General features: G+C 37.0%; 1 protein-coding gene across 50 annotated transcripts in view; it reads right to left on the reverse strand.

The window, feature by feature from the left end:
- Positions 1–27,445, reverse strand: part of MTMR3 (myotubularin related protein 3) — a 142,076-nt gene that overhangs the window by 50,926 nt on the left and 63,705 nt on the right. For 31 of the 50 annotated variants that reach the window (XM_070628561.1, XM_070628581.1, XM_070628584.1 and 28 more), the window contains 2 exons: positions 16,120–16,172; positions 5,114–5,198 (listed from right to left, as the gene is read on the reverse strand). In XM_070628561.1, the coding sequence (XP_070484662.1) occupies positions 5,114–5,116 (3 nt within the window). In that variant the 5' untranslated portion in view covers positions 5,117–5,198; positions 16,120–16,172. Of the gene's footprint in view, positions 1–5,113; positions 5,199–16,119; positions 16,173–27,195; positions 27,238–27,445 lie in introns of those variants that run through there. The other 19 variants (XM_070628593.1, XM_070628588.1, XM_070628582.1 and 16 more) reach the window with 2 other exon arrangements.

Raw genomic sequence — 27,445 nt, forward strand, 5'->3', positions numbered from 1 at the left:
CAAAAATGTTATTTATGTTAACATTTAATTGCCTTGTTATTTTTAAATGAGTTTATGAAAAATTTTAAAGATTTCTTAGCTTTAATTTCTAATAGTGTAAATATAGATATACCCCACATAAACAAAAACTCTTTGGGGTCCTCAACAAGTTAAGAATGTTAAAAAGAGGTCCTCAGACCAAAAGTTTGAAAACTGGTGCTCTACTATACTCCAATACTAAATACTGATTGAAGCTGTTTCATTTGAAGTCAGGCTTTCTCTAAAACCATTCTCCTACTGCTAATCTATGACAGGAAAAGTCACACAGAGACTTGAGGAACAATCACTCACCCTTCTACCTACCACCCATAAAAACCAGCAGCTGTGTTACTAGCTGATAGGGTCCATTCCATCCCCTCTAAGGGGCCATTTTATCTTGACACACAAGCTTTCTCAGGGCCTTTCCCAAAGTTTGATATTTAAAATTGTGGTCTGATATTTTAAAATGTAGAAAGAAATTAGTGGCTTCAAATTCTAAAAATGACAACTTTATAAATGGTTCACGAAATGCTACTAAAAATTATAAAACTTCAGTCATTAATTAGAGATTTTTGTTATATTTGAAAACAAATCATATATTAATAGTGTCACTTCTCCAGGACTGCTAGGTATTACCATGACTGTCAAGAAATTATGGCTGATAATCAAATAACTTTTTTCAAAAGCAAAAGTAGTATAAAAATCTATTGTTTCTTATAGCAAAAAAGAAAAAGTTCAATGAAATTGGTGTATTTTAGTAAGGTTGATATGATGTGTCTGGGAACCTCCAAAAATATAATTACTTAGGGTGTACAAAGGTTTGTAAAATGGCTCCACTCCTATAAACACCAAAATAACTTCTTAGAGGGAGTTTTGTGTCAATCTATTCCATTTTATCTCTTTTCATTCATTTCCTCTGAGGTCAAAGATTGGGTGAAGGAATAATAAGAGACAGTCATATTTCAAAGGAACTCATTTTTCTATAAGTGTTAGCTTTTTTCCTCTATAATCAATTCTATTTCCATTCTTGAGAGGTAGCTCGTGACTTAAAGAAAACTGAGTATTATTCTGATCTATATTAAATGTCTCTGTATGTTTACTTTAATAACGTGAAAGCAAATGATACCTGTTTGCACAAACACATTGTATTTTAACTTCCAGGTTTTTTGCTGCCAATTTTAGATAATCAGATCTCATATTTCAATAAAAATTCTGGTGTTACAAAAAAGAAAACTATTTACACTTAGAAAGAACTAAAGAGAAAAAAATATGAGAAATCTTGAATTTAGGAAGATTTTTCTCATAAGCCAACAGGGTATAGGTAGGAAATGCCATGAAATATGGAAAAGCTTTTAAAAATTATTACAGGAAAGAGCACTATAAGCATGTCTTTTCAGCATCACATTAACTTTTTAGCTGACATAAATATATAAAGCCTCAACTTTATCCTCTTCAAGATCATTTTACAGAGGTACCCATTATTTAAGGGGTTCTCTGACCTAGATTTTTACTGACCTTTAAATAGCACACAATTGAAATATGTAGCAGAAAAAAAACCTAGAGAAGCCATTTACCAATTCATTCGTGCTGGTATACTCACTTGGGTGCTAATCCAGCCAATGCACACAACCAAAGTAGCTAATGAAAACTGAAAATGGAATCAATGATTTTCAACATAAGAGAACTGAGGCCAGCTAGACAAGAGCATGAAGTAATAATTTTTCATAGTCAAATAAAATAAATACTCTTTTTAAAAGACTGTCTCAGTTCACATTACCTCTAAGACTTCAGAATTGATTTTTCCCCCTTGTACATAAAAATGCATCTTAATCCCCAAGGACTTAATTAACATTAGGACAAACTACTCATTGACTTTCTAGAAGAATGATGATTCAAAAAACATTACCTGGCTAAACAGAAGTTGAATTAACTGCCTAATTTATTACGGTTTCTGAGTTTCACAGGTAAAAAAGGAGCCCAAACTTGACACAGTTGACAGAGTAAAGAGTTGGAAGGAGATAAAAGGGAAAGAAGAAACAAACTGGCATGTGTTGGCCTGATAAGAGGCTTGGAAACAAATTCCTCCTAGGCTATAAGCAGTAATTTATTGGTATTAGAGAGAATGTATTCCACATGGTCAATTTCCTGGTATTGCTGAGGAACACCACACATCAGGGAATCTGGCACCTCTCAGTCTCCACCAGCTCCATAACGTCAGCTAGGGTCACCTACAAACTCTTGAAAAGGGATCAGTCACCAGAGTTCCAGGCTAGTTTCGGCTATTGGCTAGAGTACGCAGGTAAGAGAAAAAGCCCACATCTCAAAGGGGAAGTCAACATTAGAGATAAATATTTAAAGAACACAAGGAACAGAGATGGCTGACCAGTCAAAATGCCCATTAACTAAATTCATATAAAGAGAGTTTTTTTTAATCCTGGAACACTACCTACTACTAGGAGTGAAATGTGTGTAGGAACACTTGGCAAAATGTAAAAGCAAAAATACTTATCAGTCCCACTGCCAATTCTAGTCTAGTCTAGGGAACCCGGGTCACCAAAGCAGAGCACGCTGAACTTTAACCACTAGGCCATGAGGGCTGGCTCTCCAGTCACTATTCTTTTTTTTTTTTTTTTTTTTTTTAAGATTTTATTTTTCCTTTTTCTCCCCAAAGCCTCCCGGTACACAGATGTGTATATTTAGTTGTGGGTCCTTCTAGTTGTGGCATGTGGGACGCCACCTCAGCATGGCTTGATAAGCAGTGCCATGTCGGCACCCAGGATTTGAACCGGCAAAACCCTGGGCCGCTGAAGCGGAGTGCCTGAACTTAACCATTTGGCCACAAGGCCAGCCCCTCTAGTCACTATTCTTAAGACTGGTACTGAAGGCCAACAAAAATACAATTTCCTTGGGTCAGCCCTGGTGGCCTAGTGATTAAGTTCGGTGCGCTCCGCTTCAGCAGCCCAGGTTCAGTTCCTGGACACAGACCTACACCACTCATGTGTCAGTGGCCATGCTGTAGCAGCAGCTCACATACAAAAAACAGGAAGACTGCCAGCCGATGTTAGCTCAGGGCAAATCTTGCTCAGGGAAAAAACAAAACAATCTCTTTTGATATAATGCTTGGGATTTGTTCCAAAATAATCCAAAGAGGCGGGGGTGAAGGAGTCAGAAGAAACAAGTGTGGCTATGAATTGATTATTATTACAGCTGATTAACACAAATATGAGAGTTTATTATACTATTCTTTGCATACACTTGAAGTTTTCCATAATAAAACATGACAACATTATTTTCCTAATCCTCAATCTCCCAAAAAAGACAGACTTCAATCTCATTTAAGAACCTTTAGGAGTATATAAGAGAGGATGTTACTCAAATTAGTACAGAGGAGGGAGGGAGGGAGAAAGGAAGGAAGGAAGAAAAATCCAATGTTCTTTAATTTGCTATACGAAAAACAAGGATTAAGGATGTACACCCTAAATGCTAAAATCAGAATATATTAATTAATAATAATTAAATCAATGGCCCAACAACTTGCAAAATGTTATACATCTAGTAAAATGAACATTAGGAATCCAATGAATCAAATCAACATGGGAAAATGTTTAATTCACTTAGTGAAGTAAGCAAAATGGAAATTTAATTATGGTTTAAATCCATATAAACATATACATAAAATATATAATAAAATATACATATGGACATGGACTAGTTAGAAAGGAACACAACCATGGGTTTTGGTGGTAGAATTGTAAATGAGTATTTGTAAAAACTTGTTATAATGCTGCTTTATGAGGGGAAAAAAAAGACACATGGCCATACTGCTCCCCAACTACTGCACAGAGAAGCATCTCCAGAGCACACCAGGAAGCCTGTCTGCAGGGCACCACGGAGACCCCAGCGGCACCAGGATGAGGACTACATTGTTGTTAGCTCTCTGCTATACAATGAAGGACAACGCCTCAGTACAGAACGGAGCTGCTCTCATAAGCCCATCATTTGCTATTCATTAGCACTGGCATACATACCATATAAATATTAGGCAAATACTTTTTCAACTTGTTAAAAACTCTGTGGAAAAACAACAAAATAAAATACAGTCTAGAGAAATAATATTAAAAGTTCATCAGTGTTTGGGTATAGAACACATCAGAAAGCTGTTAGGCCCACAAACTAAGAAGAAATTGGCCCAGCTTTTAGATGAAGGCAGTTACCCTTCTCCTTTTAATATGACATTTCTGCACAACTAGTTTTTCTGTTTTTAATTTTGAAAAGCATTTTCCACCCATGTCCCTAATGAAGCTTGAAATTAACATGGCCTTTTCAATTCCTTCTTTGTGCACCAGCATGAAACAGTTTGGATCTAGGAAACATCACAAGGTAGAAGCAGGACAATATTACAGAGGACTATTTTTTTTAAGCCTTGAAGCACTGTTTACACATTCTCAAGATTGATAGAAATGTGGTTGGCTCATTGCTCCATCTTCTCTGCCTGGACTAGGCCCTAAATGGCCTAGGAGTCATGGAAATGTTCATTATATGCTCTTTTTAGTCAAGGATGTAGACAGGGGTGTGTAGAGCTTCTTCACCTTCTTTGGGATAAAAATACTGCCTTAAAGAGACAGAACAGGAAAGATACGGAATTGCTTCTATCCAGAAAGGTAAATCCATAAAGAACATGTATATGACCATATCATAATTCTCCCACATACACCGAACAAACTAACAGAGACAAACACACAAAAAGTTTTTACTACATCTTGCTTCCTAGAAAAGAAATAAGAAATTTGGAGTCCAGGAACCATGGGTTTGAGTCTTGGCTCCAGTTACTATCTGACTGAAAGCAAGAGACAGAGTCTAACTTACAGGATTAAAGTTAATAGAAATGAAACTGCTCTAACACACTAGAATACTCTGTAATTATTACTACTAAGGAAACAATAAAAGAAAGGAGATAAGAACTGAGAGTTCTGGGAAAGGAAAAGTAAAATTATTTCTTACAAAAACAAAAATAGGTAACTATGGACTTCTTAGTGGTCACTTAATTGTCAAGACAGAGTCAATTCCAATTTTCTTGTTATTTCCTTGCACTTACCATGACAGGAGGCCCAGATTAGGAGGAGAGATCCCCAGCCCTTCTTCAATATCTGGCAAGACTTTTCTTTCCTTTATGCCTGGATCTTTAAAAAGAAAAAAAAAAAGGACAAAATTGGCAATTTTCCCCCTACTTGGCCTTACCCTAATTAAAGGAACTGTAAATACATGGACCTAAAGACCTGACCAGAATCAGCCAAGAAAAAGTTGATTATCACCCAGACAATTCCCACTAATCAAATCCAAACTCCACAGTGGCTTTGTGAAAATCCTCCTGGTCATAACCTATTTGGGCAAAAAAGTAGCAAAGGCTCATGTTCCTAACGTTGACAGTAATACAAAAAATGTGAAAATCATAAAGCAATAATAATTAAAACCAACCTGCAAATGCAAAAAACAATATTCTTGGATTATTACAGGATGTTTTTGTAGTTACCTGTAAATTCAAAATGGATCTCTCTATCCGTGGGTAACAAACTGGCTTACAAAGCAAAATACGAAAAAAATCACCTTATGGCCGTAATATTCTATGTTCATCTGAAAATTCACATAAACTATGCTAATATCTTTACCTGGTTTTTAAAAACAATTAAAGGGATGGAGAAGGAATATTCAACTAGAAACTCAAAGACAGGCCAGTAAGAGCACTATCATCTTGTTAATAAGTTGCTTTTTAAAAAAATAGATTAGTTTCATGCAAAGCCAGCATTTCTGGTTTGATAAACTTCCATGAATATAGGATATTTTAGGGAGTCTGGGACTCAATACTCAAAATAAACTCTTTAAGAACAGTCTAAGTGAGGGAACAGAGAACATCAAAGGAGTGGCAGGGCCCAAAACATGTGGAGCCTTGCATAGTTGTGAGCAGAGGAGTAGCATGAGGTGACTTAAAGGATGGCTCTGGCTGTTAGGTGGGAACAGACTAGACTGTTGGGGGGCTGAGGAACACAGGAGGAAGCAGAAAGACCAGTTAGAAGGCAATAATCACTACAAGGCAGTAGTGATGGAAATAGCGGGATATTGCTGGATTCTGGATATATTTGGAAATTATCACCCACAGGATTTGAGCTGATGAATGAGATAAGAGAAAAAGAGAGAACTTGAACTTTTTAGTTTCAGCAACTGGAAGCAAGGATTTCCCATTTATTGATGAAGGAAGACCACAAGAAAAATGGATTCCCCACTCTGCGAAGGTACAGGAGGGGAAACTGGGAATAACAGGTTCCATCTTAGATACGTTAATGTTTGAGATGCCTATTAGATATCCAACTGAAGATACCAAGTAGAGAGCTGAATAAACCAGCCTGGAGATGAAGAAGATGGAAGCTAGAGATATTAACAAAAATCTGGGAGATATCCGTGTGTGAATGGCATTAAAGCTAGTTAATTCAGGAACAAATACAGATGGAGAAGCTAAGAAGATCAAAGATAGCAGTTTGAGGTGCTCCACTGTTTAGAGGCTGGAAGGGTGAGGAAGAACCAAGTGGTTCAGTAACAAACCAAGTCAGAGTCATCATTCTTACCATTCTTCAAACCCAAAACAAATCTTTGTGATTTACCTAGCTCAAGAACACAAGTTAGCATAAAATTATCTTACTTATTCATTCATTTCAATAAGTATTTATTCGATAACTACTATATTCCAGGCACTGTTCTAGATTTAGAGGAGACAACTGTGTACAAAAAATTCATGGAGCTTAATTTTACTGGGTGTCTTCCCCACCAGAAACAAACCAATAGATATGTTTATGCCAGGTTATGTAATACGTTTATGTAAGTGTTACAAAGAAAATAAAGCAAAGTTTGGGGATAGGGAGTAACAAAGAAGTGCTATTTTAGATGGGGTGGCAAGAGTGTGTAAAGAGGCACCCTGGTGGAATTAACTAAAAAGGAGAGGAAGAAAGGCAAAGAAACTATTTCTGAGGGTATAAACTTATTAGAAGAAATGTTTTAAAGATCACTTTAAAAAGAAACACCTGCTGGACAAACTAAAAAAGAACAAAACTGTCCTAATGTTGTGCAAAATGCATTTTTGTGTATTAGAATTAAACTTCTGATGACAGCATTACATACACAAATTGCTATATCTTAAACAACTTAAATGGAAGTGAATGTATTTGATGTTTTGCAAAACAACTCAAAATGCAGCTCCAGTGATGAAGATATTAATGTCAAAAATGTAGGTGTAATGTGGAGAAGCTGAAACCCTCAGACATTGCTGGTAAGAACGTAAAATGCTGCAGCCTCTGTGGAAAACAATTTGGCAATTCCTTAAGTTACATAGAGTCACCACATCAGGCATCAGTTCTACTCCCAGGTATATATCCGTGAGAACTGAAAACATATGTCCACATAAAAACTGCACACAAATGTTCACAGCAGCATTATTCATCATAGCCAAAAAGTAGAAATACTCCAAATGTCCATCAACTGATGAGTGAATAAACAAAATGTGGTATATCCACACAGTGGAATATTACTCGGGAATAAAAAGGATTGAAATACTGATACACAACACAACACGGATGAATCTGAAAACAGTATACTAAGTAAAAGAAGCTAGGCACAAAAGACCACATGTTGTACAATTCTATGTATACAAAATGTCCAGAATAGATAAATCCATAGAGACAAAAAGTAGATTAGTGGTTGTCAGGGGTTAGGTTGAGGAAGAAACAGGGGGTGACTGCTCACGGATACAGGGTATCTTTGTAGGGTGATGGAAATGTTCTGGAATTAGATAATGGTGGTGTTCATTGCCATTATACACATACTAAAAACTCCTGAATTGTATACTTTAAAGGAGTGAGCATTATGTGGTGTGAATTATAGCTCAATAAAAAAATGTATGTGAAAAGTATGAATATAATCAAACTCTTCATTAAATACTAAAAATAATCTTACTGCAAAAAAGTTATGGGACCAATCCAGCAGCAATGAGTATTCTAAGCATCTAGACTATGGTCTCTAAAGACCAATTCCAACTTCAAAAAGAGCAGCAGCCCTTGAGAAGTAATAGACAATTCCAGGTCTCGCACAGAAAATGTGTAATTTGATTCCAGAACATATTATTAAATTGGAAAGCAAGCAAACTATCAAAGACTACTGAGGTTATGTCAAAAGGACTTGGGAGCCGACTTGAACAGACTTACTGGCCAAAAAAGGAATAATCTGAGCAAAAATGGTAAATGCAATGGATTCAGTTTCAATACATTGAAGTATGAGTTCATAATGATACTCTCTCTCTCTCTCATTGGTCACTGCTGGAGAAGGCTATATAACCAACCTCTTATTTTTGAAAAATAGTAAATAAGGGGAAATAACTATTATTTATCCTGCTTTTCCCATACAAACTGAACCTTTATGCTAGTAGTTGGTAAAAGGGGAGTATTCCACCTAGTACATGAAGAAGGAAAGACAGAAATAGCTATCACCACTTTACAACTGCTAATGAAATATAGGATGCAAATAACCAACTAGTCTACACACTAGAAAACTACAGAAAAATAATACAATTTTTTTTTTTTTTTGAGGAAGATCAGCCCTGAGCTAACTAATGCCAATCTTCCTCTTTTTGCTGAGGAAGACTGGCCCTGAGCTAACACCCATGCCCATCTTCCTCTACTTTATATGTGGGACGCCTACCACAGCATGGCTTTTGCCAAGCGGTGCCATGGCTGCAGCCGGGATCCGAACCGGCGAACCCCAGGCTGCCAAAGTGGAACGTGTGCACTTAACTGCTGCACCACCGGGCCAGCCCCAATACAAATTTTTAAAGTAAACTGCAAGACAAAAGAGAGAGATGGAAGGGAAATCTAGAGATTAAAAGAAACTTAATATGTCAACCAATTGCAATATATGGACTTTTTTGGGATCCTGATTCAAAGTATAAAATAAGTTGAGACATTCAGAGAAATCTGACTACATACTAAATATTTGATATTAAGGAATTATTATTAATTTTCTGTATAAGTGACAATATTTTTTGCAGTTTATGGTTTTTTAAAAAAGAGTTTATCTTTTAGATATACAACTGAAATATGCACACATGAAGTGATACATCAAGGAGTAGGCAGAAAGAGTAGGAATATCTATAAAACAGGATGGGCCATGAGTTGATACCTTTTGAAGTCCAATTAGATAAGTAAATAGAGATTCATTAAACTATTTTCTCTACTTTTATACATTTAAAAGTTTCACATAATGAAGTTTTCTTAACATCATGGGAATTCTTCTACCTCAAAACCCCCAGTTATTGAATAATTTAAAGGGTCAAAGTTGTAGCTGTCAGAAAACCAGTGCTCTTACAGTGAACATATCAACATGCACTGTGTCTTTTAAGAATTTTTTAGTGAAATTTAAAGAAAAACTCTCACAGGCACCACAGACTTAGCTGTCCCAACTGAAATTTACTCATCTGCAGTGACACTGAACTAGAAATCAAATTTCACTTACAAAGTAAACTGTCGATCAACAGATATATCTACATTAGCTATTTTCCAAGTCAAGTCCAATTTTTTAATGAGTACAGAAATACTAAGACAAAGATTTGCCACTTAGGATTAAAAGTCTCAATTTAAACACATTCATTACCAAGAAATGATGCCTTCCATTTCTACATCAAATAAAGACTCTATAAAATGGTGTGCTGCACTTTAGTCAGTCAGTCAACAATTATCTGAGAACCTACTATATGTCAGACAGTATGACACTGTGCTGGTTCCTGCTCATATTCCAGTGTAGATGATGGAAACAAATAATAATACAAATTGTGCTAAATGTGATGAAGGAAACAAACGGGATGCTGAGACAGAGACTGGGGTCGGGGGGGCAGTGTGGAAGTCCCACTTTAGATAAGGTCGTCAGAAAAACTCTCTGAATAGCAAGTTTCTGGTACAGGAACAGCCTGGACCAGACATGTGTTCCTGACATGGGAAAGATTCCATCATTTTCAAAGGATTAAAAGGAGAAAACCAGTATAGCCAAAATGTACTGAGTCAGAAAAAAAAATGGCCCATCTTGAAGGTAAAGAAATGCACAAGAGGGGCTGGCCCGGCGGCGCAGCGCTTAAGTGCCCACATTCCGCTTCGGCAGCCCAGGGTTCACCGGTTCGGATCCCAGATGCGGACATGGCACTACTTGGCAAGCCATGCTGTGGTAGGCGTCCCACATATAAAGTAGAGGAAGATGGGTACGGATGTTAGCTCAAGGCCAGCCTTCCTCAGCAAAAAGAGGATTGGCAGCACATGTTAGTTTAGGGCCAATCTTCCTCAATCAATCAATCAATAAAAGAAATGCACAAGAGAAAGATCATATAAACAGTAAGGAGTGTAGATAACATTCCAAGTGTGATAGGAAGCCATGTCAAACAGCAGAATGACATGATTTGATTTTAAGATCACTCTGGCTACTGTGTGGTGAATAGATTAGAAAACAAAAAGAACAAAGAGAATCAGGAGACAATTACAGGAAGGAGGATGATGGCTTGATTTAAAATGGAGGCAGTACAGATATCACCTTACACCCGTTAGACTGGCAAAAACATCCAAAACCAAGAGTGACAAATGTTGGAGAGGATGTGGAGAAAAAAGAACCCTCATACACTGTTGGTGGGAATGCAAACTGGTACAGCCACTATGGAAAACAGTATGGAGATTTCTCAAAAAGTTAAAAATAGAAATACCCTATGACCCAGCCATCCCATTACTGGGTATCTATCCTAAGAACCTGATCTCAGAAATCTCAAGAGTCCGTTGCACCCCTATGTTCATTGCAGCATTATTTACAATAGCCAAGACGTGGAACCAGCCTACATGCCCAGAAACTGATGATCAGATAAAGAAGATGTGGTATATATACACAATGGAATACTACTCAGCCATAAAAAAAGACAAAATTGGCCCATTCACAACAACGTGGATGGACCTCGAGGGTATTATGTTAAGCGAAATAAGCCAGTCAGAGAAAGACGAACTCTATATGACTCCACTCATAGGTGGAAGTTAGTATGTTGATAAGGAGATCTGATCGGTGGTTACCAGGGAAAAGGGGGTGTGGGGGGAGGGCACAAAGGGGGAAGTGGTGTACCCACAACATGACTAACAAAAACGTACAACTGAAATCTCACAAGGTTGTAATCTATCATAACATTAATAAAAAAAAATAAAAAATAAAAAATAAAATAAATAAAATGGAGGCAGTACAGATGGAATAAAAGCTTAAGGATGTGAAAAGTATTCTGGAATTTAACTCACAGTAACAGGTAAAGGCCTAGATATTGGGGCTAAGGGAAATTAAAGAATTTATGGTCTAGGAGGGGAGATAAGAAAACAAAAATATTTCAAAGACGTGCAGCTTTAAGCATCTGAGGAAAGGTAAGCTTTCTACAGGAATTCGAAGTTCATAAGAAAAAGCCATGATCATGGGTAACTCTGCAACCAACGTGAACCAAGTAGTTGCTGAAGGTCTTTATAAAACTACAAAGAGCAAATATGACCAACCCTTAAGAAATATTCAACAACTGACTCCCAAATCTTGGGTCCCAGAGTGGTAATTATACTATCAGCACAAAAGGAAGAAACTGAGTCATTACTGTTAATCTAACAGAGGTAGTTTAATACTTTTTCATTTTTTAGTTGTAACAGTAATGCATGCTCCTTGTAAGAAATTTTAAAATAGAGGTGTAAAAAGTAACCAAGTATCCTCATATACTGCTGGTAGGAATGTAAATTGGTACAGCCTCGTTGGAAAATAGCCTGGCAGTTCCTCAAACCATTAAACACAGAGTTACCACCTAACCAAGCAATTCCACTCCTAGCTTTCTACCCAAGAGAGAGAAACATATACATCCACACAAAAACTTGTGCATACACGTTTATAAAAGCACTATTCAAAATAGTCAAAAGGTGGAAACAACCCAAATGTTCCACTGACAAACGAATGGATAAACAAAATGTGGTATATCCAAAAATGGAATATTATTCAGCCAAGTATTGATATCTGTACCAATAAGGATGAACCCTGAACACATATGCTAAGTAAAAGAAGCCAATCACAAAAGACCACATTTTATATGTCATTTATATGAAATGTCCAGAACAGGGAAATCTACAGAGATAGAAAGTGGATTAGAGGTTGCTTATGGCTCGGGGGAGGTTGTTAAAGGGTATGGAGTTTCTTTTCAAAGTGATAAAATGTTCTGAAATTGACTGCAATGATGGTCGCACAACACTGAATATCCTGAGCCACTGCATTATACACTCTAAATGGATCAAATATATAGTATATGAATTATCTCTCAACAAATCTTTTTTTTTTTAAGTAAGCAAGCAGAAGTTCCCTTCTCACTTTTTGTTGCCTTTCACTTTACCTACACGTAAGTACAACCACTGTTAACTATTTTATAATTCTGTCCAGGATACTTCTTTATGTATATACAAAGACACACATAATCTACCAAAAAAAGAGAGAGAGCGGCCGGCCCAGCGGCACAGCAGTTAAGTGCGCATGTTCCACTTCGGCAGCCTGGGGTTCGCTGGTTCAGATCCCGGGTGCGGACATGGCACCACTTGGCATGCCATGCTGTGGTAGGTGTCCCACATATAAAGTAGAGGAAGATGGGCATGGATGTTAGCTCAGGGCCAGTCTTCCTCAGCAAAAAGAGGAGGATTGGCAGTAGTTAGCTGAGGGCTAATCTTCCTCAGAGGAAAAGAAAGAGAGAGAAAGAGAGAGAGGGTCATACTACATTGTTTTGCAACTTTTTTCTTCAATTAATGTATCAAATCCTTCCTGTGTCAGTACATACTTTCAGACAGCAGTTCAGTATTCCATTATATTCCAGTCTACCACAACTTAACCATGAACCAATTGCTGAGATATTTAGGTTATTTCCATTTTTCTGTTACAATCAAAAAAGCCACAGTAACCATCTTTGCCCATATCTCTGCAAGTCACAATTTCTACAGCCCTGATTCTTAAAAATAAATTTATGAAAAGATACATATGTGGGGGGAGGGGGAAGAGGTTCATTATTGCTTAAGACCACACAAACTTACTCCTATATTTATGGAAAAAAAAATTAACCAAAACATATTTATCAACTCGATAGAAGTTTTAATGTTCTATAATCTAAAAGGATAAAATATTAAATACCCATAAGCAGTATTTGTATTAATTCTGAAGCATGTTTGTACATGTACAAAAAAATGATACAACTGTTAACAACGGTTACCCTTCTAAGGAAGAAGGTGAGAACAGGGACTTTCAGTTTTTATACTTTTAGAATTACATTTATAATTAGGAAAGTAAACTTTTCTACAAAGAAGTTCATAAGAAGGAAACTCAATATTTCATAAAAGGTTTTCACTTAACCTAAGACAGAGTGTAACAATAATGACCCCAACCAAAAAAACAATCAGGGACATAGAGCAATGGCTCTGAGGGCAGATGAGATAAGAGTCCTGAGCCAGCCATACACTAATCTATGACACTGAGGGCAAGTCATGCCACCTCTCTGAGCCTCTGTTTCTTCATCTGTAAAATGAGAATAAAAAATGCATCAAAGAGTTGTGAGGATTAAAAGATAATGCATACAGTGTGCTTAGTATAGTTACTGGCATATAGAAACAAGCACTTTTTAAAATCATTCATTAAGTAAGATATTCCATTACCCACAAACAATTTAGAAAAGGCAGTTCCCATCTCTGCCCTCTTTTTTTATATACATATATACATGTGCGCATGCGTACAACATATATATACGCACATATACATGCACACATGCGTACGCAAATACATACTTATTTTTTCTGAACCATTGAAAAGAGAGTTGCATACGCCACGCCTCTTTACCCCTGACTACTTGAGTACATACTTCCTAAGAACAAAAATAATCTCTTACATAATCACAAGCTCTGGTTTTCAAATTCAGGAAATTTAACATTGATATAGTACTTTAATCTATTTTCTATATTCCAATTTGGTCAACTGACATAATTATATCCTTTACAGTGATTTTTTTTCCCTCCATAAAGGATCCAGTCTAGGATCACATATTGGATCTAGCTGTCATAGCTCTTAAGTTTCTTTCAATCTGGGACATATATTATATTAATTCAAACAATATTCTTCCCGACATAAAAATTAATTTAATAATCTCACATCTTTCCCTCTAAACCTAAGCCATGTTTCTTCAGATATGAATGCAACAATTCTTCATTCTGTTTTGCAAACAGAATCTAAGTCTTAGAGGCCTTATCTAAAGTTAATGATGATTCTGAAGTTAAAAATCAATAAACATTTACATTATTATGGCAATGTAAAAATTAAACACTGCAGCCAAGTAATACGTTAGGATTACATTTCCTTCTTTAAAGGTCTAATATGTGACCCACTGGGCCAAATAAAGGATAAGATTCTTATTCTAAGCATTAGAGTCAAATGATTTCTCTTTTCTTAATATATGCGTGAAAATTTGACAGCTGGGATCTGCAGGTTTCTCCGGGCTCCATCATCACTACCACACCATGGATGTAACTTCTGAGAAATCTTTACAGAAGTAAAATATCATTTAATCTTCCTACTGAACACGGTATCTCATCTTTCAGGCACCAGCTAAGGAAAACTTACTCAATTCTTCATGCAATAACTAAAACTTACACTTGCAAACAATAACTCAACCAAGTGAGACAAAGAGCAAGCAACTTGGACTACAAGGACACAGATTATACATACAATATAAATCCTTCACTATAGCTAGAAAGAAGGAAAAACACAGCACCCTGAATCAACAAGATTATGATAACTACTCTCTATTAGAACCACAGAATCTATTCTCCATTATTCTTACCAAAAAAAAACAAAAATCCTAATTAAAATGAAATTATACTGAGAAGACACTGGTATCCCAGGATTTAGGGAATGTTTGTGTGAACTGAAATTCAAATATGAGGATAGTTCTTGCCTTCAAGGTGCTCACAATCCTAAAATAAGGCAGAGTGTGATTAGCGATATAGAAATAGTATTACACGAGGATGCAAAAGACAAAGAAATGGATTCTGATCTGGGCACTCAAGGAAGGCTTTTTGGAACACTCAAGCTTTTAATGGTTGAACCAGCCAGATTCTGAGCTACTGAGACAAAGGGGGAACAGGAGTGGCACAAGCAAAGAATGAGACAAAAAAAAAAAAAGCACAGTGCAAAGTATTTGAGGGACAGTAAGCAGGTCAGTGTGGCCACAGCAAAAGGTGTTCTAGGTGTGTGGGAAAAACAGGGTGACTAGCTGCAGGAGATGTGTTTAAAGCCCACTGGTGAAGAGACTAAAAGGCCATGCTAAGGAGCTTGATGCTTATACTGGAGACAAAGTCATGCTAAAGTTTTTGCAACAAGGGAATGATTTGGATCTAGAAACTTAACAAAGCAACAATTTCTCTTTTCAATAAAATTAGATTATAATTTCCTAAATTAAAAAGAAGGCAGAAACATGAGACAGTAATAAAGACTTAGGTAGAAACAGATAAACACAGGCCTATGAAAGGAAGGACAAGACAGGGATTAACATCCACACTGAGGACAGGACTAACAAAATTTTTAGAACTTGTTTTCTAGTGAAACATCTAGTAATGATGCCTTGATTTTCATACAGATATATAACAATTTAAGAAAACTCAAAACAAGAATCAAGCTTCAATTTGAAAGAATTCCATCCTGCTAAAGACTGTCCACTTTAAACAAAAAATTAGGGCTATAATTCATTTAATCTCAACATAAATACAAGTTTCCGGGAACACTATATTAGATTATGGCACAATTATATATGGGAAAAGTAATCTGACTTGAGTCCTAGTGAAAAAAACACCATATTTAGAGACTTAACATTAAAGTTAACATACAAGACCTCATCTAAATAATTAGGTACACAAACAGACCCCAAAAATTAATCTTAATTTAAAGTAAATTAGTAGGGAGAAAAAAATTAGTAAATTGAAGGGGGGTGGGGACCAAACTCACCTAATGAAGTTTGTCCCAAGAACTTTTTCTACTAGAACGTTTCATAAGAACATCTGCAAAAGAAAAACCAGTAGTTTTACAATGACAAATATCCTAAGAATCAAGTTAAGCCACTTCGATCTCCCCACGAGACTCTTCTCTAGAAGTTAGAATGCCGTGACATGTTATTTATTAAATTATTACGATACAGACCATTTAATCAACTACAGATTTTAGAAGGTTTAATTGCGCAAAATGGGCTCACCCAGGCCTCAGCATGCCTTTGAAAACTGTAGAACTGTCCAAACAGAATTTCCAGGAACCTACAGATACTCCTATTTAAGGGTTTTTCTCAATCAAGCAAGCATGATTTCTGATGGCTTCTCAGGTAAATCTTCATGACTACAGGAACAAGTACTTTAAAAAACTAAAACTAACCCAGGAAGTCTAGGCTTGGACTTGGTAGTTTAAGGTGTTTTGTACACATAATTGGCCTCTACCAAGGCATCTTTTATGTGTAAGGGGGCGGAAATCAGGGCACAGTAGGAAGGTAGGGAGGAGGGAGTATAGTTGAAACAAAGAATTCTTGTCACAACTAAGCAACAATCTGACCTTTACAGAGATAAAAGATCTAACGGACCTGATTCCTTTGTAAGGATTTCTCTCAGTATTTGCAGACAACTCATCCTTCTAGGCTGACTGTTTACGTGACATGAAGTCACATACATGAACAAGACCGTACAAAATACCAAAATCCTAAAATTAAGGAGTCAGTTAACATAGCACATTATTCATATAACCTCCAGGAACATTTTAACTGAATAAGAACCATAAAAGGGAGGCTAAACACGCAATAATAAAGTTTTCTAATCATTCTACAAGTATTATTTTTGTCTCTCAGTAACTTTTTTTTTTTAAAGATTTTATTTTTTTTCCTTTTTTTCCCCAAAGCCCCCCGGTACATAGTTGTATATTCTTCGTTGTGGGTCCTTCTAGTTGTGGTATGTGAGATGCTGCCTCAGCGTAGTTTGATGAGCAGTGCCATGTCCACGCCCAGGATTCGAACCAACGAAACACTGGGCCGCCTGCAGTGGAGCGCGTGAACTTAACCACTCGGCCACGGGGCCAGCCCCCGTCTCTCAGTAACTTTTAATTTAAATTTTGTAAGTCAGGCCATATTAACCACATACTATATGGGAAAGGAAATAAAGTTATTCATAATTTGCAACTGCAGAAACAAACCATATTAAGTATCAAGATTGGTCTTGCTAAAGTTGTTTAACAAGGTATAATAGAGAAGTTGTACGCTACTGCAGGGAAGGCGGAGAGGTTGTAAATCTGTAACACCTTTTCTTGCTAGAGTATAATTTTTGCTGTGTGTTTGAGCACTGAAATACATATTACAATTTTTTCCTTTATACTAAAGTTATAAATTGATTTTTTTTTTTTTGAGGAAGATTAGCCCTGAGCTAACATCTGCTGCCAATCCTCCTCTTTTTTGCTGAGGAAGACTAGCCCTGAGCTAACATCCGTGCCCATCTTCCTCTACTTTATATGTGGGACACTTGCCACAGCATGGCTTGACAAGCGGTACAGAGGTCCACACCTGGGATTCCAACCAGCAAACCTGGGGCCGTGGAAGCAGAACATGTTAACTTATCCATAGCGCCACTGGGCCGGCCCCTATTAACTGATTTTTAAAACTTATGTTTGTAGGTACATTATATTATCTATGTATTTTACTTTAGGGTAATAAAGAAACATTTGTTAAAAAGAACAGATGCTGGGTCTCTTTGTCCTTATCTGATTTGAAAAAAAAAAAATCCAGATGGAATAGTACATGTGAAGGAACATTCTACTTAAAAAGTATTACATACAAAATGATGAGACATAGCTCACTGGAACTGAACAAGTGTCATGGGGCCAGCCCCGTGGCTCAGTGGTTGAGTTTGCATACTCCGCTTCGGTGGCCCAGGGTTTCGCAGGTTCACATCCTGGGCGCGGACTGGCACCGCTCACTGGGCCACGGTGGGGTGGTGTCCCACATGCCACAGCTAGAAGGACCCACAACTAAAATATACAACTATGTACTGGGGGGACTTGGGGAGAAAAGGCAGAAAAAAAAAAAAGTGTCAGAGTACGTACTACAAGGTTAACTGTCCAAAGACATGCCATGTGCTCAGAGTTCAGAGGAGGGACAGCCCAGGGAGGCTTCACAGGAAACGGAGAATTTCAAACAGGTTGTTAAAGATTGGGTGGGATTTAACTAAAGAGAAAGAAGGAACTAGAGTAATTCAAGAGAGGATGGCTGTTAATACCAAAGTAGGAAGAAAGCACAGCATTTGTGAGAAATAGAGAATAGGTCAGAATATTAAGAGAGCATTGAAGAAGGTAAGACTAGAAAGGCAGGACACAACCAAAGGCTTTAAGCTTTATGAGAGGAGAACAATAACACAAAAAGTGGTGGTGCTGAACAAAGACAGTAGCAAGTAGGATGGTTTGGAAGGGAAAAGTCATTTACAATGTTCCTGGAATTGCCAAGGGCCCAATATTTCAATAATGAAAATGCAGAGGAAGACACCAAAGTGCGTGAAAGCATTAATTGCCTGAGCTTGATAACTGATTAGGAATGGGGAAAAAAGAAGCAGAGCAAGTTGTTAAAGATAACTGCAAAATTATAAGGCCTGCAGTGAGTAGAAAAAGGACGATATTGCTAAAAAATTAAGGGCAGCTTCCAAGGAAGCAACACCAGCTATGATATGCTGGCTTTAAAGGTGGCCTCCCAAGTAGATGATGTACACCCAGAAGATAATTGACGGGGGGACGAGGAGGAGATGTGGAATTAAATTCAAGAGACAGGTCCAGTCTAGACATAAGAATGAATCGATGGTGCTAGATTTAATTCAAGGAAATCACTATACAATATAAGAATAATCTGACATGTTTTAGAATGTATGTGGTAATTTATTCTGTCAAAGATACAAGAAGTTCATGAATACAGAAGTGTTTGTGTAAAGTGTTCACAGGTGTAAAGTTCCAAGAGATGGACCAAACAACAGGCAGATTCAACAAGGTTCAGGCAGGTCTGCTTCAATGCTGGCAATGACTCTTCTTCCCAATAAACACAAGCAAACATCTACTTAGTTGGAAACAAGTATGTCACTGTGAAACATTGCCAACAAAATTAAAAACGCCCATGCCTCTTAGGACTATTTACCAGATAAAGGTGATGTGAGGTGAGTCTGAAAGAAGCTCTCCAGTGCCACAAGCTACCTTCCCATGATACCAGCAGGTATTCCATGTTACCAGTCATGTACACCTCAGAGAGCAAAAGCAGTTAAGTTTGGGTGACCTTGAACATTCATATATTTGAAGAGGTAGAATGCAAAGTGGTTATGTTAAACCTAAGCAATTACCTAAAGTATCTAATTACAAGGGATTCTTAAACATATTAAGCAATAATGAAGAGACAACCAGGGTGGGGGCTGGGGCAGGGTTTAACTAGAGTCACCTAAAGTTCCGTCTCCAAGTGAAAAAAAAAATCTTTCTGAAGTTACCTGAACTAAGATGTAAAAATTTTACAATCACATATTTTACTATAAACAGGAATTTATCTATTACAGAAAACCCTAAAAAGAGTAAAAAATCAATATATTTAAATATTAAATACTATAATACTGGATATCACTGTGCAGCTGCATTGGAGAGGTGAATCTAACACAACAGTCAAAGTCCCCTTCTGGAAGACAATGAAGTCATGACTAAAAGGAAGGGCATGGAGGCCATAAGAAGGCTGATAAGAAATGAACACGTACATGGAACAGTTTATGTGATCATCTGTATGCCACCTACCACATAAGCTTCAACAAGGGCAAAGAGGCACACTAATTTGGACCATTTATATGATAAAAGAATTCAAACTACAAACACTAATCAGACTGAACCAAATTCATGAGGAAAAACTAAGAGACTCAGGCCGGGGCTGGGGCGGGGGGCGGGGAAGGTTAAGCAGCACTTTTTTTTGGCTAGGGTGCATTTTAACTTCGAAAGAACAACAGAATGTTTTCTACAGTCTTGTGCAGGATAATTAAGAGTTTAAAACTTTAAGAAGGAAACACTGAATAATAATTTTAAAGGCATCTTTTATTTTCACTGTATGTGAAAGAAATGGCTTTTCCTGCATATGCATTGCATATAAAGAAACAAATTCACAGCAAAGCTTAAGCGTAGGGGCAATATAAAAATAATTCAGAGATGTTAAATTTTAGGAAGTAACTTTACAACTCCTGCTACTTTGGGCGAGTTTTTCAGCTTCTTAGTGTTTTCCTCATTTATGCCTAATAACTTTTCAGTGACTTGATGGATGATATGACTTCCCCAAACCAGGATGGCATGTTGGGTATGATTATTCCATGGTGGAGAGATGATTTAATCACTAGCAGTAAACAAAAGCCAACCATTTATCAACTGAGTAAAACTACTGTGGCGTGATCTTAGTCCCTGAACAGAAGCCCAAACCTCAGGTTCTCTAAAACCTTTGCTGCTGGGGCCAGCCCAGTGGCGCAGCAGTTAAGTGTGCACGTTCCACTTCAGCGGCCCGGGGTTCGCTGTTTTGGATCCCGGGTGTGGACATGGCACCGCTTGGTAGGCGTCCCACATATAAAGTAGAGGAAGATGGGCACGGGTGTTAGCTCAGGGCCAGCCTTCCTCAGCAAAGAGGAGGATTGTCGGGAATCTTCCTCAAAAAAAAAAACCTTTGCTGCTTTAGTCAACTCTAAATGAAAAGAGAAAAAAAGATACAGTTGAAAAAGCACGGCTGCATTCACCTATCATGATAAGTTCATTCTGATGGAGGTTCATTTATTTAACAAATATTTTGGGGTGACAGGCACTATTTCAGACACAGGGTATGCGGCAGTGAACAAAACAAAGTTCCTGCCCTTACAGAGCTGCAATTCTATTGTCAACTATTATTCTCACAGGGCTGAATGCCCTCAGTGTGACTTTTCCCCCTACTTACTAAGACCATGCTTTGAAAAGATAAAAAGAAACAGTAAATATAAAACTGAGTCAGTGTTCTGGCTCAGTGAGATCTCCAAACAAGATGATTTAAAAAAAAAAACCACAAAACAAAACAACACTGTGTGTCTTTACTACCTCTTATGGAAACACTAAGGTCTGTGAGTTTTCAGGGATCCAGATGCACATTCATGATCAGTATACTGCATTCCTCTGCCAGCTGTACAGCACAGATAAGCAGCTAAAACATTATCATTTCCTAAGCAAAAAACAACCATCTTCTCCTTGAAAACAAAAATCCAGTAAGTCGTCAGAAACCATCAGCTGAAATCCACGTTATAATTACATTTCTGTATCAAAGAGTGTTTCACTGGTAATAAGTCTCTTGAACCAGCAACACTTAAGATAATGTTCACTACAACAAGTAAAAACTGTTTCAATAGATAATAACCAAAGATCAATCTTGTATAAGTCTGTGACTACGTTGGCAGTATAGAGTGTGGCTCATTCTTTATATACATATATAGGGGTGGGGGGAAGAGTTTTTTTTCAAGTGTGGAAGAAGTTCTCAACACATTCCTCAAAGGAGGCTCTGCAATAGACAGAACTTCAGTCAGTCAGTGATCAACACTTAAGATCATTTGTCTTCATTTAAATGGCTGAAATACTGACAGCTGCTTTTCCAAATGTAGACCCCAAAATGTGAGACGTGCTCTAGTATTTTTTTAGACATTAAAATTTGCTTGCACTTCAGATGTACCTTATTGCTTTTCACATCTCAAGTAGGCAAAAGAAAGCCCTGACCATGTTTCTCAGAAAAGATTAATTGTGATCAAACTTTAGCAAATTTGATTTATACTTATTAAAATCACTTATTTTACAAGTATTTTCCTTTTAAACTTAATCCTTATATAAGGGGTAGGAAGTGGGGGCAAGTATAAATCATATACAATGTCTTGGTGAAGACACTTTCTGGCAGTGTCCAGAAAAGATTAAAACCAAAGATCACATCACAATTTGCTGAAAAGGGTAAAAATTAAATAATTTTAAGAAAGAATGTGAAGTTTTTTTTATGCTCTGATTTGCTCTTTAAAATCACTTCCATAGAACACATTCAATTCATACTACTAACTCAGATATATTAAATCATTAATGGGATTGTAAGGAATTTCTATGAGTAATTTGTAATGTTATTTTCTAACATCACATGGTGGGCATCATTTTATTACTGAAATTAAGAATTTAAAACCTAATTTTATAAAGCAGCATTTAGGTTCCCCATCTTAAATGAAGAAATGTTCCCTAGCTCCTAAGGAAGAAAAAACCCCTTATAATTTAACAGAAAACAAAAGAAATATTTAAGTGTTGTTTGTTAAGAAAAGATGACAGAAAATCTGGGCGTTCAAATAACTAGAAATTACTTGAATTAAAAGCCAAGCAAGATCATTTATCTAAGTGCCTGAGGTAGTTCACTATTGACAACTCCATAAAAAGATCAGAAAGACTAGCTCCTGTATTGGAAAAATGTTTCTTGACTTTTGTTTCTTAGACTAGTTCCAAGGTCTACCTTTGGGAAATTAACAGAAGGCAGATTCCTGCACATTCATAACGTCCTGCTAGAACTTGCTCTCAGTTGAAGTGGAAAGAACTAACTTTCTTGCCTCCTGTACCTCTTTTCTCCCCTACCTTGCCCCAAATCAGAGTTCTCACTGGCAATGCATAGGTCAAATATTCTGTTCTATTTTTAAAAAAAGAAAAGAAACATTCCTACTCAAGAAATTCGCACCTCTTCATGGAAACCTAAATTTTCCTAATTATAATCTTGTAATGACTTCTGCCCCTCTTAACATATCATACATTCTCTCTTAACATGAGATTGACCCTGCCTCCTACTGTTCAAATAAAATTTTAACTGCATTTTCTTGGATGAAATATCTAAATGACCAAACCCTATGAAGATGAGCAGTTTTACAATAGTTTCTCAAAAAGTTTTTAAACAAGGTTTAAATTGTGAGGTCCTATTTCTTATGCACTCAATAGAAAAAGAAAACTAATCAATGAGATAGGTAGCAAACAAAAAAAACATGATTTTTTTAAAAGACAACTAAAAAATTACGCAAAATTCAACACACCAATGTCCTTTTGAAATCCTGCCCTAAAGGAACAAAAGCAGAATCTCCAGACCCCACCATTTTTACAACAACCCCACCCCCACCAGCTGCATAAGACGTTTCTTTTCTAGAAAGACAAACAACTTAATTTGAAGGGGGGGGTGCAGCATGGCAATGTTTTAACTAGACTCAGTGTCTAGTCTGTTAGCAAAAGCAGGTAGATAATGCATTACTAAAGCCCACCCTACAGATAACATCTCTGAGCTTGGGTCAACAGGGTAATGGGTTGGGACACAGGAACTGAGAGTCACTCATCCAGTTCAGGCCGGCTGAGACAGCCAACTCATCAACTGGACTCACATGGACGACAGATAAGTGACCCTTCGCCAGCAAGGAGATGAAAACTCCACCCTCAGAACATGTTAATGCTGCCATTTTGTGAACACGCGTCCTATGAAGAGCCATGAAGCTTGACTACACTTGTGCAGATCGTCGATTACCTCACTTCTCTTTACTTCCAATCATCTATTCCCACTTAAGACTACCCGCCCCCTTATCCCACAAATATCCCTAATCCCCATTTTTTGGGGAGGCAGATTTGAGATTGGTTCTCCCACCAATCATCTATTCCTACTTCAGACTACCTCGCCCCTTTATCCCAAAATATCCCTAATCCCCATTTGTCAGGGAGGCGGATTTGAGATTGGTTCTCCCATCTCCTCTCCTGCTGCCTTCTGATTAAATCCTTTCTCTTTGCAAACTCACCACCTAGGTGACTGGCATCATCGTGCAGCAGGCAAAATGAACCTGATTCGGTAACAAGCTTACCACAGGATCTCAAGAGAGTGCCCACATATAAATGAGCATGATTTTCCTATTTTGCCTAGGTACTTGAGATGTTCAACAATTATTCTAGGAAAAATTTGGAAGTAAATTACACTCAAAAAATAGCTATCAGTATCCCAAACCTAGCTAGTCTACATATTTCTTATTAGTATACTAATATTATATTAGGAATGTTAACATTCCTCTTCCCATCTGTAAACAGACTCTTTAAATTCTAGTTCCTTCCACTCAGTTTTATGCAGAATAACAAGCATAAAAATGGATAAGGACCAGAAAGCTGAATGAAAACGTAAATCTGTCCTTTAAGCATACAACTTAACAATGAAGAGAAGAAAAAGATTTGAATTTGTGTAACTGCCGTTATCACAATTTAAAACTGTCTAACTCCAGCTGGCCAATAGTTACATTCAAGAAAAGAGAGACAAAATTCAAATTGTAAAGGCTATGTGCAACGAAAACAATTCACTCTTCTGTTGGCCTAGTTAAAATATATATTCTGGCAATTAACTAGGGGGCTACTCATATTTTTGAAAACAAGCCAACAAAAACTCAAAATAACCTCCAATAACCACACACTACAATGTGGGCTCTATTTAAAATGTTGAGCTCTAATATCCACTCCTTCAAAGCAATTCTCCTTAATTATTAAATAGTCAAAGGACCAGACATTGTCTTGACCAGGACACCATCTTAAGAATCCTTTTAACACCATAAAATTCAACAGATCCCCAGAAAAAGATTCACCCTTTTAAACTAGTAATATTTATCTCATGTAAACAGAAGGAAATATGTGACTGCCATCCAAATATACACAAGAAGAAAGGGAACTTTTTCAGATAAAGTCAAAAAAGTAGAATTCATCAATATGCTTTACTTAAGAAAAAGGAAGGCAAAAGTACTAAGTAAGGGCTAATAAGAAATAAGCTATTAAGTAAAAGAGATTTTTTATTTTTAAATAACTGCACTTAAATTAATAACAAAAAACTCAAGTCATGGGTTCACAGTGAAGACAAAAACTAAACCTCAAATTTAAAAAATTCGTAAGCTATCATTTTGTTTAACCCATTAATGGAGGGGCTAGCTTTTTAAAAAAGCGTACTGACTAAATTACTTATATTCATGCTAAACATACTAAAATATTGGTAAAATATCCTCTCACAAGATGAAAAACTTCTCAAACACACAGCCTTCTACAAACCTATTCTACACACATTATGAAGTGTGCTGAGTAATCTTGTTTATACATCACAAACGTAAGTACTACTCAATTCAGCATGAAAACAACAATCCACACAAACAAGTAACTGGAATTCACAAGTTTCCAATAAGCATGTGAACATAACTACTAAGAATAATATCACACCTCCAAGGTCAGTCTGAGCCACTCATCCATTTCTTGCATTTTCCAACATGAAAACAGTCTGTCAAAGAAACTAATGTCTCAAAGGGGCAGAAGGAATAATGCTTTTATCCAAGCTCTCTAGTAACCATCAGGCCCTTGATTGAATAGCAGTTCTGTATCACTTCTGTTTTTAGTCAGGACACTCATACATACTAAAATGCAAAGAAATATAAAGACCTTGGAAAGAGCTTACACTTTTTCTTTTCTATTGATTTACATCCTCAACATCTAATCTAAATCTTATATTCTACAGCATAGTTAATTTTTCAATTACCAGCATTTCCATGGTGTGGTATATAAATCACTGGTGACTGAGATGATTTGAACGGAACATAGGCAAATACTCTTAAAAAACAAAAACTACGTATTTATGCTAATGAGCATTGGAGAAAACATTCTGCATTTTACTGACTCTGAAATGCCATCAAAATCAAGGCACACCATTAAATTTACACACCACTCAGAAAGAAGAAACCTGCCAATTCATATAACATACCATTGATTTCAAGATGCATTCCCATTTGACAGATACTGAAAATAATCATGTAGGTAATATGAGAGGTTTGGGTGATACTGCACTATATGCTAATACAAACCCTTCATACACAGAAACTGCTACATAACTGTCTTTCCTCAGGTTGCTTTCTTTCATTTTTATTCATAAAACCTATTTCTCCAATCCATTAAAAGTCTGAAACAATTCATAAGCAGGCCTGACCAGGGCCACATGCAACAGTATCCAGTCCTTCCCCCAAACAAATGATAAGCCTGTCAAGGTTTCTGCTACCACCACAGAGCTCCTGCATCTTTTCCACAACCATGACTGCTATTGCTAGCACAGTATGATGGAGTACCAGGTTTCCTCTGGGGCTGTCGTAGCACCTCCAACTCTACATATCCCAAACAGAATCCATCATCAGCCTCCCTCCCCTCTCCCCACCACTGGGACTATCTGGTCAGCCTAGGTCTGCAAGGCTAGAAACCATTTGATTCTATTTCCAATAACAAAATCTGACACCAATTCCCAATGCTTTCATTGAAATGCTCCATTTTTATCTTTCCATTCCACGCCACCAGTGTCACCACCATTTGGTCTAGCAAACTGGTTCTCAAACATGTGAATTAAATTTATGTAGACCTCAATTACCTAAGGAACAAAATAACCAACTACAACTGGACTTAGAACAGAACTGATTCTGGTTAATTCCTCTTTTAACATCACCTGGCATACCCATCCCATCAACAGAAGTTTCACTAAAACATCACTGCTCAAAAAAAATGTGCCCTATGACAATCACATCCGGAATGAACAACTTCAGGCTGCTTTTAAATTTTTCATGCATGAGCTTTTGTCACTGCTATTACCTTTGTCTGATTTACTCATACCTCTTTATCCATCTGGATAAATCCCAAACATCCTTCAATTCTTGGCTTCAAACATTACTTTCACTGTGAAAGCTTCCCTGCAGAGTTTACTGTGCACCTTCAGTACAGCTCTAGTTTACAACACTTACTGCATGTCATTATAATTACTTACATTTCTATCTGTCCTAATAGACAGATTATGATTTCCTAGATAGGTCAGTGTCCTACTCAAGATTTGAACCCAAGGGCCTTACACCATCCATTAATGAGAGGCATTACAATACAGCTTATTAGGTAGGAGTACAGGTTGTGGAATCAGACTGTTTGGGATGTGAATTTTGGTTCCAAACTTACGTGTATCACTTTAGGAAGTTCACTCAGTTTCCTCATCTGTAAAAGGGAGATAACATTAGAAGACAAATTTATTGTACTAGTGTCTTCAAATCAATGATCGATGAATACTAATTCTGATGAAGACGAGAAACATGCTCATTAACTACTTTTTGAATTTAAAAAAACATAATTTAAGTAAATATGAGAAATTAACCAGGGCCTTCTATTACCCACTCATTGAATGTTTCAAGTATGCCCACTGAAAACCTCT

This window comes from Equus przewalskii, chromosome 7, assembly GCF_037783145.1.
Source record: "Equus przewalskii isolate Varuska chromosome 7, EquPr2, whole genome shotgun sequence".
NCBI lineage: Eukaryota > Metazoa > Chordata > Mammalia > Perissodactyla > Equidae > Equus > Equus przewalskii.